Raw genomic sequence first — 12500 nt, 5'->3', positions numbered from 1 at the left:
CTAGGAAGTTTTTTCAACTGTGCTCAGTCACAGACACTCAGGGGCTACTGCAGCAAAGATCTCCAAAGGCGTGGCTACTGCTCAAGATGGCGGTAGACCTTGGTGTCAACCACATGGTGCTGGTTCTGCAGGAATGCAGGATGCTGGAGTTAGTGCGTTATGGAGGTTTCCACCAAGATATTAAAGGAAGGCCTGGATGGCCAGGCAAAATGCAGCAGGGTCAGAATCCCTGTGGGCAGCCCCTGAGAAGTCAAAGTGTTGAGATGTGAGGAGGAAGACAGAATTGCAGTGGAGACCCCAAGATTAAGAAATGCCAGTAACATCATCCTAGGAAAGCTGCAGGAATCGAGTAGAGACAAGCCAACAGAAAGGCCATTTGGGCTGCAACAAACAAGGCCACAGGGTTGGAGCTACATAAACCTTTTGGGAGAACACTATGTGCCCCAGAGGCTGACATGGAGCTATAGGACCTATTTGTCCAGCTGGATTTCAGTCTTGCTTTGGTCCTATCCCTTCTTTCTATACCCCTATTTTTGTAAATGGAAATATTTACTCAGTACCTTCAAATGTTGGGTATTTGTAAATTGCTTTTAATTTTACAGGCGTTCACAAGGTAAGATTGCCTTAAGGCTCAGAGAAAACTTTGGACTTGAACTTTGAGCAATCTGGGAATTGTTTAGACCATGGGAACTCTTGGAAATGGGAAAAATGTATTTTGTATTGTGAGATGGTTGTGAGCTTTTGGGGGTCAGGGGTAGAATGTTATGGTTTGGATGTGAGGTATCCCCCAAAAGTTCACATGTGAAACAATGCAAGAAGGTTCAGAGGAGATACGATTGGGTTATGAGAGTCTTAACCCAGTAAATGATTTAATCCCCTGATAGGGATTAACTGAGTGGTAAATGAAGTGATAGGGTGTGGCTGTAGGAGGTAGGAATTGGAGCATGACTTTGGGTATATATTTGTATCTGGCAAGTAGAGTATTTCTCTGCTTCCTGATCACCGCATAAGCTGCTTCCCTCTGTGACACTCTTCACCATGTTGTTCCCATCTCACTTGGAGCCCTAAGGAATGGAGCTGGCTGTCTATGGATTGAGACCTCTGAAACCGTGAGCCCTCAAATAACTCTTCCTTCTCTATAATTGTGCTAGTCAGATCCTTTTAGTCACAGCAGTAAAAAAGCTGAATAAAACGCTAGGTAAAGATGCCAAAAACATACATTGGAGAGAAGATAGCCTCTATAACAAGTGGTGCTGGGAAAACTGGAGATACATATGTAGCAAAATGAAATTAAACCCCTATGTCTCACCCTGCACAAACTCAAAGTGGATCAAGAACCTAGGCATTAGCCCAGAGACTCTGCAACTGCTAGAACAAAATGAAGGTCCGACACTCCATCATGTCTGCTTAGGAATTGAATTCCTCAACAAGATTCCGAAAGTGCAAGAAGTAAAATCAAGAATAAATAAATGGGGTGGCTTAAAACTCAAAAAGCTTCTTCACAGCAAAGGAAACGATCAACCATGAATAGAAAGCTACAGAATGGGAGAATCTTTGCCACCTGCACCTCAGAGCATTAATATCCAGGATATATAAAGAACTCAAAAAACTTAACACCAAAAAACCTTAGTAACCCAATTAATAAATGGGCAAAGGAACTGAACAGACACTTCACAGAAGAAATACAATTGATCAACAAATATATGGAAAAATGTTCAACATCTCTGGCAATTAGAGAAATGCAAATCAAAACAACACTGAGATTCCATCTCACTCCAGTTAGAATGGCCACTATCAAGAATACAAGTAACAATAAATGTTGGTGAGGATGTGGGGGAAAAATTACCCTCATACATTGCTGGTGGGACTGCAAATTAGTACAACCACCATAGAAAGCAGTATGGAGATTCCCCAGAAAACTGGGAACGGAACCACCATATGACCCAGTTATCTCACTCCTTGGTATATATCCAAAAGATTTAAGACACACTACAGTGACATAGCCATACCAATGTTTATAGCAGCATAATTTATAATAGCCAAGCTATCGAACAAACCTAGGTGCCTTTCACCGTTGAATGGATAAAGTAAATGTGATATGGGATATGTATATTTACACACACACACACATACACACACACACACACAAAATGGAGCACTTAGTCATAAAGAAGAATGACATTATGGCCTTTGCCAGTAAATGGATGGAACTGGAGACTATCATGCTAAGTGAAATAAGCTAGTCCCCAAAAGTCAAAGCTCAAATTTTTTTCTCTGATATGTGGAAACTAATTCAAAATAAGGGGTTTGGGGGGAATAAAAAAATAAGATAGAAGAAAGATCAGTGGAGTAGATGGAAGGAATTGAAGGGGAGGGAGGAGGGATGAGACAAACAAGCTCTTTGTCTCATAGACCTCTGGCAGGTGCTATATTTTCCCCATTTTTCAGTCCCTCTTGATTTCTTTTATTCCTTTCTTGGGCTAGACCAATAGTTGATCTTCTGATCTCTGTGGTACCTCTTTTATTTTACCAATTCTGGCTCAGTCTTTTAAAGCAGCTTTACCTTTTTTATTCCCAAAAAATATGACTGGGAAAAACTGTACCCTTACACAAAATGGTATCATTCCATCTTGAGAGGCGGAGGGGTAGGAACATAGATTGTGGAAGGAGATGGCCTAAGTTTAAATATAACAACTATGCTGCTATTAGCTATTGTTCTTAGAGAAATTATTTAACCATTTTATGCCATAATTTCTTCATCTATGAAATGGGGATAATAACTGTACCTATTTCATGGAACTATGAGAATTCATTCAGTAAAGAACATAAATATGGCTAGGACATAAAATGTGCTCTGCAATTGTTAGGTATTATTATCATTATTATGAATATAATACAAATCCACTATTTCCTACCTCAGTTTGACAGTTAGTGAGGTATATCTCATCTTTTAATTGTCTTTGGGCATTTTCCTCTCCCATTATCTTCAACTACCATTCTAAATTACCATATTTTCATCAAGTCATCTGCTTGAACCCTAATCCTTATCACAACAGAATTGTCATCCTACTCTCTTAAACAATTTCAAGCTGTCAGGTATGATTGTTTTCTTTCTTCAGGCTCAGAGGATGTGAACTAGGATAGGTAATAAGCAATAACTCTGACTTGAGCTACTTGTGAGCCATTTACCTTGGGCAGATTCGCAGATGATGACCTTAACCTTCTAGCAATCTTCTTTTCTGAACTCAAGAAAAGGTATTACCATCCATTCTGTCACATGATCTAGAAAATTTCTGACTTCTCTTTCTGCTTTACCTTACAAATTCTACAAATATGAAAATTCTGTAGAATTTATCTCACAAATATTTCTATGCCTCCTGCTTTAGTTAATCTCTCTGTCATTTTTTTTTGGCCTGGTCTAGTGCAATGGCCTTTTAATAGGTTATCTTTCTTCATTCTTGTCTCCTCAAATTTACTTTTAATCCAGATGCTAGAATTATCTTCCTAAAATACATTTCTGATGTTCTTGCTCTTTTGGCTTTCTAATGCCTTGCCACAGCCTATAAAATAAAAAGTTGAAGCTTCTTAACAGAATACACAGACTTTTCATAATTTTCCCATTACTCTATTTATTACTACTATGCCTTTTTGGAATTCCCTTATTCTTTTTTTAAAAAAAACAATTTCTTCTAGTTGTCAATGGACCACTATTTAATTAATTTATTTATATGTGGTGCTGAGAATCAAACTCACACATGCTAGGCAAGTGCTCTACCACTGAGCCACAACCCCAGCCCTTCCCTTATCCTTATTCCCTCTTTTCATACAGCTAACTCCTTCTCTTCCTTAAAACTCATGTTGTTACCCACTGCCACACACACATATATTAAGTTTTTATTTTTTTCCGTTCCCCAGGCAGGAGTAAGGGCGCACTGCTGTGTTCCTATGTTGCCTTTCAGTATCTTCATCATTGGGTCTAATATTGAAGTATAATGATTGTTTGTATAACTGCCCTCTGAAATAGATTATAAACTCCCAAAGGAGTCAGCAACTTCATCTTAGACATCCTTATATCTCCAGCAGATACACAGTGCACAATCAGAAGGCCCACCATAATCATGGAATGAGAAATAGATCAACAAACGTTGAACCCACGGGAGAGAAGAAAAATTTTCCTGGGAATGTGGCTGAACACATTTGCAGAAGTTATACCATGCAGAACATTATTTATTGTGTTAAGAAATTGGCATTTTAAGATAGGTGTTATGAGAACTCTTAAAAATTTTCAAGGAGATGAATATTATAAGAGAGATAAACTGACAGAAGGAATGATATACTTTGGAGGAGATATGGCTTCAGAGTGAATGAGAGTACTGGCAATAGAGACTAAAAGGAAGGACAGCCGTAAGAGACAGTGGGGGGTGCTTACTCGAAAAGAATAGATGGCTAGCCAAAGAGGATGTATTAGGAGTGGTCTAGGATGACTCTCAGTTTGGGATTACTGGGCACTGAGATGGAAGTAAAAACAAAAGCAGGAAAGTGATGGGTTTAAATATTTTAAATTGAGATGTTTATGAGATATACATATGGATATTTAAAGAGATAACAGGAAATCAATAACTGGTGCTAAGGAGAGAGGTATGAATTAGAGCTACCAAAATAATATTGGTGATTAAAGTCATTATGATAATATTATTTCTAAGCCAAGGAAATGGAAGGGCAACTTCCTGCCAAGACTGAGAAAGGCTAATGAGAAGGTAAGGTGGGAAACCCAGAGAGAGGGAAGCCAGGGAAGGAGAGGGAAGAAGGGATGGAAAATGGTTTAATTTATTTAGTACTGAAGTTAATAACAGAAATAAAATAATTGGATTTTATAATTATAATAAATGTGGTTTATTTTAAAATATACTAAATAGAGTCACCTCAAACTGCTTCTTTCTGTAAAGGAGATAAAACACTTAGAATGAAGGGCTACCAAGTCAACTCTGAATCAGGAAAGGGAGTTTTATTTTTTATTGTCATTTTAATGAGCTCTTTGTTAGAGGACAACTTTATATATATGAAATTAGGTTCATACCATGATTCCTGATTTTAATGGCATTTTAGGTTTTATTTTCTGAATATTAAAGAAAATAGTAAAGAATCATTTTTCATAATATATAGTAAATATACTAACTTTACCTTAGAGTCTTACAAAAAGTATTTGGTATAAAAGAAAAAGAAAGAATCACAAAATAATTACCTCAACACCCATTTCTCCAGGAGGTCCAGCCTCACCTTGAAGTCCTCGAGGTCCCTATATTAAAATAAAATTTAAGATATGAAAATCAAAGTTCACCCTTCAATAATCAGATGCATCTAAATATGGAATTAATAATATGTGATTATAATATAATCATCAACAATGTATTACCTTACTCTCTCTATACACAAAATTATATCTTTAGTTGAGTAATTTGTGCCATTTTTAGAATGATATTAAATTATGCTTGGATTCAAAAGAAAAGAAAAGAAAGGAGTCCCATTCATTTGTTTATATCTTAATTCACTGATTCATTCAACAAACATTGATCAAGCACTTGGTAAGTATCAAATTGTATTAAAGGTTTTACAAGTTATCTTATTGAAAGGATATGATAATCATATATCTACTTAATATTTCTGGAAAATACGTGACAAAACAGAATTTTTAAAGAAACAAATATATGATACTTTTTACAACGTAGTTTTGTTTTTTCTAGAATGTTATGAAGTTAGAATTAGATGGTATGCAGACTTTCATATTTTTTTTTTGCATGCATTTAAGGTTCCACTGTGAATTTTTGTGGCTTGATAGCTCATTTCCTTTTATTGCTAAATAATATTCCATTTTATGGGTGTTTGTTATTTTCCATTTGCTCTTTTTTTTGATACTGGGGATTGAATCCAGGGGTGCTTAACCACTGAGCCACATTCCCAGTCCCCTTTTTAAAATCTTTTACTTTAAGACAGGGTCTTACTTAGTTGCTGAAGGCCTCACTCAGTTGTAAGTCTGGCACTGAATTTGTGATCCTCCTGTCTCAGCCTCCCATGTTGCTGGGACTAGAGGTGTGCACTATAATGCCTGTCTCCATTTGCTTTTTGAAGGATGTTGTCTCAGTTCTTTTGGGCTGCTATTACAAAGTACATAAACTGATAACTTATAAACAGCAGACATTTATTTCTCACAGTTCTAGAGGCTGGAAAGTCCACTATCAAAGTGCTAACAGCAGATTCAGTGCTTGGTGAGATTCCACTTTCTGGTTCGTAGATGGTATATTCTTGTTGTGCACGACATAGCTACAAATAGACTTTTATCTCTCTAAAGTCTCTTTTTAAAAGAGCACTATTCCCAGTCATGAAGGACCTAATGCCCTCATAATCTAATCACCTCCAAAGGCTCCATCTCCTATTTGCCAGTCCTATTGCCAGAAAATGGCAACCAATAACCAAAAGTTATTGCCTACTTTTGGGCAACTATGAATAAAGCTGCTATAAATTCCATGTGCATGTTTTTGAGTGGACATATGTTTATCACTCATTTGAGTAACACCAAGGAGCATGATTACTGAACCATATGATAAGAGTATGTTTAGGTCTGCCAACCTTTCATAAAAAGTGGTGGCACCATTTTGTATTCCCAGCAGTAATTTATGAGTCCCTGTTGTTGTACATCCCTGTCAGCATTTGATATTGCCGGGAATTTGAATTTTAACCATTCTAACAGGGGTGCAGTACTATGTAATTTTTTTAAAAATTGCAATTCCCTAATGAGATTATTTGAGCATCTTTCACTTTTATGCCACTTTTGTATATTTTCAGGTATGGTATGTGTTCAGATCTCTTGTTCACTTTTTAATTTAAATTTTTTTTGACTTTTAAAAGATTCTTTTATACTTTGGATTCAAGTCTTTTTATCAGACAAATATTTTATGACCATTTTCTCCTAGTCTATGACTTGTATTTTCATTCTGTTAGCAGTGTGTTTTTCAGGGGAGATGTTTTTAATGGTATGAAGTCCAACTTATCCTTTTTTTCCCATGGTTTATGCTTTTGGTGTTGTATCTAAAAACTTATTGCCATACTAACGTCACACAGATTTTCTCCTATGATTATCTTCTAAGGAGTTTTATAATTTTGCATTTCTCATTTGAGATTTGCTGTGTGGGGACGTGGGGGGGCAGAGCGTGCATGAGTGTGAGAGCTGTTATGATCTGCACCTATATTCTTTTTTTTCCCTCTAGGCATATGGCTATACATTTTTCCCTCCCTACATCATTTGTTGGAAATACTGTCCACTGAATTGCCCTTGCTCCTCTGTCAAAGACCACTTGCCACTTTAGAAAGAGCCGTCCTTGTGAGATTCAAGGAAAGCACATCCTAGGCAGAGTGAACAGCTTGCACAAGCCTCTGGTGTGTCTGAGGAACAAAGGAGGAACATTGTGACTGGAGAGTTAAGAGGGGCGTTGAATAAGTTCACACGTATGAAGACATGGTATGAAATTGGGGACTTATTTTAAGTACAAAGGGAAACTATGAGAACATTCTAAACAAAGCAATGACACATCAGATTTGGTTTTAGAAACATTACTCTAGCCATTATTGTGTAATGTCTCAGTTTGAGGTAGGGAAGCTAGTTAATTTAGGAACCCTACTCAGTGAATTCAACAAATAGTAATAGGGTCTCAAACTAGGGTTGAGGCAGGGTGAGGTGGGGTTGGAGGATGGAGCTAGGTGGAGAGATTTGAGAGGTAATACTTATGTAGTCTTAGACCATAAATTGATATTTTCCTGGTATCTAGTCATTTAGTTCTACTTTTTCTAGTAATTTTTCCTGGGCTTTCTAAGAAATAGTATCCTCTATGGATAATGGTAATATTTCTTAAATACATTCATTTCATTTTTATTGCATGTTTTGTTGACTGATATGTTTAGAACAATGTTAAATGATGATGATGGTGGATTTTTTTTGTTTCTGGTTTTAATGGGAATATCCACAGTGTTTTAAGTTGGCTATTTGACTTACATGTTCTTATATAGATCGTATCTCTCTTTTTAACTTTTAAAGATTTTGACTTAGAAATGGCTCTTGAATCTTGTCACATAGACTTTGGGGGCATCTGTTAAGATGATCATATAGTTTTTCTCATTTTGGTATGTTGATGACTTACATTAATGGACTTTGCAACATTAAACCATCTGTACTCCTGGAACCAGGTGGATTCATTTTTAAAAATTGTTTTTAAACAATTCATTGTTTATTTGCATTTACATAGACTTGAATTATAAGGGTTTGAAATAGTTGATCTAATAATAAAGACTCATTTTGTTGTCAAAAAAAAAAAAAAACACTTGCCTACATTTGTGACTATATATTGTACATACTGTGTAGAACACAGACTATATCTATATCCTTTTTCCGGGTTTATTATCGTGTTTCCAAGATTTATTTATTTCTTTGCCATTACCACACTGTCTTGATTACTGCAGCTTTATAGTGAATCCTGAAGTTTCATAGTGTCAGACCTCCAACTTGGTTCTTCAACACTGTGCTGGTTATTTTGGGTCTTGTCTTTCCACGTGACCTTTAGAATATGTTTGTTAATATCTAAAGTAATTTTACTTCTTTTACTTTAAGAGACTTGTTACCTAAGCCAGCAGAATGAAGATTTGGGCCTACTTTTTCTTCTATTAGGCACAGGGTCTCTGTTCTAGTGCTTAAGTGTTTGATCCACTTTGAGTTGATTTTTGTGCATGTTGAGAGATAGAGGTTTAAATTTAATTTTGTTACATATGGATTTCCAGTGTTCCCAGACCATTTGTTGAATAGGTCATCTTTTCTCCAATGTATGTTTTTGGTGCCTTTGTCTAGTATGAGATAACCATATTTATGTGGTTTGTCTCTGTGTCTTCTCTTTTGTAACATTGGTCTACATGTCTATTTTGGTGCCAATACCATGCTAGCTTTTTTTAAAAAAAATCTTTATTTGTGGTGCTGAGGATCAAACACAGTACCTTGCACATGTGAGGCAAGCACTGTACCACTGAGCTATAGTCCCACCATGCTGATTTTGTTTTTTGTTACTATTGCTCTGCAGTATAGTTTAAAGTCTGGTATTGTGATGCCTCCTGTTTCACTCTTCTTGCTAAGGATTGCTTTGGCTATTCTGGGTCTCTTATTTTTCCAAATGAGTAAATGTTGGCGAGGATGTGGGGAAAAAGGTATACTCATACATTGCTGGTGGGACTGCAAATTGGTGCAACCACTATGGAATGCAGCATGGAGATTTCTCAGAAAACTTGGAATGGAAGCACCATTTGACCCAGCTATCCCACTCCTCAGTTTATACCCAGAGGACTTAAAATCAGCATAGTACAGTGATGCAGCCACATTAATGTTTATAGCAGTTCAATTCATAATAGCTAAACTATGGAACCAACCTAGATGCCCTTCAACAGATGAATGGATAAAGAAAATGTGGTACATATACACAATGGAATATTACTCAGCCTTAAAGAAGAATGAAATTATGGCATTTGTAGGTAAATGGATGGAACTAGAGAATATCATGCTAAGTGAAATAAGCCAATCCCCAGAAACCAAAGGCAGAATATTTTGTCTGATAAGTGGATGCTGATCTACAGTGGGTGGAGGGTAGGGAAGAATGAAAAAACTTTGGATTGTGCAAAGGAGAGTGAGGGGAGGGGAGGGTCAGTGGGGAAGGGAAGGACAGAAAGAGAAAGACACTACTACCCTATATACATGTATGATTACACAACCGGTATGACTCTGCATCATGTACAGTCAGACGAATGAGAAATTATGCTCCATTTGTGTACAATGTGTCAAAATGCATTCTACTGTCATGTACAACTAATTTGAGTGAATTAAAAAATAAAAAAAATCTAAAGTAAGCTATTAAGATTTTGATTGAAATGTCACTGAATTAACAGATCAACTTGTGAAAAGCTGACATCCTAACAATATTGAGTTTTCCAATTCATGTACATGAAATATCTCCATACTTATTTAGATCTTTGGTTTCCTTGATTGGAATTATGTAGCTTTCCTCATAGAGATCTTGTACACACTTTGTTAGATTTATACCTATTTCTTTCTTTTTTGGAGCTAACATAAATAGTACCATTTCTTATGTTAAATTCCAATTATAGTAGTTCCCCTTATTCACAGACAATATGTTCCAAGATCCCCTATGACTTTCTGAGAGTAAAAAACCCTGCATATGTTTTTTCCTATACCTACATACATACTTATGATAAAAATTTAATTTAGAAATTGGGTGCAATAAGATTAACAATAAGAACAATTATAGCAATATACTGTAATAAAAGTTACACGAATATATTGTCTCTGTCTCAATTGCCATGGGAATATGTGGATAAAAAGATTATTTACATCCTGGGCAGAATGGAGTGACAGTGCAAGACTTCGCCACACTACTCAGAATGGTAATTTAAAACTTATGTATTAGTTATTTCTGGAATTTTCCATTAGTACTTTCAATCACTATTGACCACAGGTAACTGAAATTATGGAAAGTAAAACTGCAGATAAGCGGGGGGTTACTGTACTCTTGATGGTATATAGGAAAACAACTCACTATTGTATATTTGTATGATTTGTATAATTCTGTATACTTGTATAATTTGTATTTTGGTTTACTACAACCTTAGTTCTAGTATTAGTTCTAGTAAGGTTTTTTTTAAAGTAAATCAATTCTTTAGGATTTTTATATATAAAAGCATATTATTTGAACACAGTTTTCTTTCTTTCTTTTCAATACATAATTAAAAAAATTTCTTTTCTTATATTATTGCTGTAGCTAGGACTTCCAATATAATGTTGAGTAGGGCTAAAACAAGAGAGTTATCTTTTTCTCATTTGCTTGTTCTAAGGAGGAAAATATCTAGTCTCTCTCCATAAAGTATGATGTTGCTTATAAGGCTGTTTTTTTTTTCTTTGAATATATGTTCTTTATAAAGCTGAGGAATTTTCCCTCCATTTTGTTTCCTGAGAGTGTTTTATCATGAATGGGAATTAAATTTTGTCAAATGATTTTTCTGGATCTTTTTGTAACAACATATTTTCTTTTTTAGCCTGCTAAGGTAATTAATTTAACTGTTTTTCTTTGTATACCTGGAATAAATCCCACCTGGTCATGATGTATACTTTATTTTGTCATATCTGATTTGCTAGTATTTTGATGAGGATTTTTGTATCTATGTTAATGGATATTGATCTCTAGTTTTCTTGTAACGTATTTGAATGGCTTTGGTATACAAGGGTAATTCTGTCTTCAGAATGAGTTAGGGAGTGTTGTTTCTATTTTCTGGGAGAGATTGTAAAGAACTGGCATTATTTGTTCATTAAGTTTTTGGCAGAATTCACTAATAGTAGTTGACTTAGAGTTTGCAATATGTATTTATAATTAATTTAAGACAATTTGCAAATAACATTATGCCATTTCATGGATAGTGCTAGTACCTTCTTGTGATATCTTCATCTCACTTTGTGTGGTTACAATTCTAGTGAGGACTGGGGTTTGATTAGAATTATCAATCAAACTTGGCAGTAGAGCGCTTGCCTAGCATGTGTGAGGGTTCAATCCTGAGCACCACATAAAAATAAATAAATAAAATAAAATAAAATAAAATAAAAGTATCATGTCCATCTACAAATGAAAATATTTTAAAAATTCTACTGAGATGCTGATGCAGAGTCCTCTTTATCTTTTGTTTTCAAGACTGTTGCCATTTTTATATTTTCGTAGGTAATTTAATGGGGGATTTAGTGAGATTTTATCACATATATCCAGTTAACCTGAGAATTATATTAATTATCTTTTGAGGTAAGAAGAAGTGACTTATGGAAATTAACTAAGAGAGTACCTAGAAAATATAAATATTTTTAATTATAGGTTATGTTATAAAGCAAGGTTAGGAAAAAATAATTTTAAAAAGCAAAGCATTCTACTTTTTCTTTTAAAGAAAATTTTCAGTGCTAAATATATTAACAATATATTTAGGTCAGGAAGTGCTTTTTCACTCAACTGTTCTGAGGTGGGAGAGAGAGAGAGAGAAGGAGAAAAGAAGGAAGAAAAGAAACTCACTATTTTCCTCTTATAGAAGGTCACTGTGTACAGTTGTGCAGGCTGTACATTGTACCAACCTAGGAACATTATTTTTATCAATTTTGCAATGATTGGGGCATTTTATTTATATATATATATATATATATATATATATACACACACACATATATATATACATGTAAATGTATATATAATGAAAATCTAGATCAGGGGTCAGCAAACTTTTCTTGATGGGTCAGGTAGTAAGTATTATAAGCTTGTGGGTCTTGTGGTCTCTGAACTACTTAACTTTGGTGTCAGCATGACAGTAGTCATACATAAATGAGAGAATGTTAAGGCTGTGTTTCAGTAAAACTTGGTTTACAAAAG

General features: G+C 35.2%; 1 protein-coding gene across 2 annotated transcripts in view; it reads right to left on the bottom strand.

Annotated features, from left to right (window-relative positions):
• The window catches only part of Col24a1 (collagen type XXIV alpha 1 chain), a 391233-nt gene that overhangs the window by 107026 nt on the left and 271707 nt on the right, over positions 1 to 12500 (bottom strand). For both annotated transcript variants that reach the window (XR_007104846.1, XM_047523663.1), the window contains exon 33: positions 5243 to 5296. Coding sequence is in view for 1 of the 2 variants with exons in the window: in XM_047523663.1 (XP_047379619.1) it covers positions 5243 to 5296 (54 nt within the window). In the remaining variant the exon portion in view is untranslated. The remainder of the gene's footprint in view (positions 1 to 5242; positions 5297 to 12500) is intronic.

This window comes from Sciurus carolinensis, chromosome 1 (assembly GCF_902686445.1).
Source record: "Sciurus carolinensis chromosome 1, mSciCar1.2, whole genome shotgun sequence".
Lineage (NCBI taxonomy): Eukaryota > Metazoa > Chordata > Mammalia > Rodentia > Sciuridae > Sciurus > Sciurus carolinensis.
The sequence above is the reverse complement of the archived record's forward strand: the minus strand, read 5'-3'. Positions and strand labels throughout refer to the sequence as shown.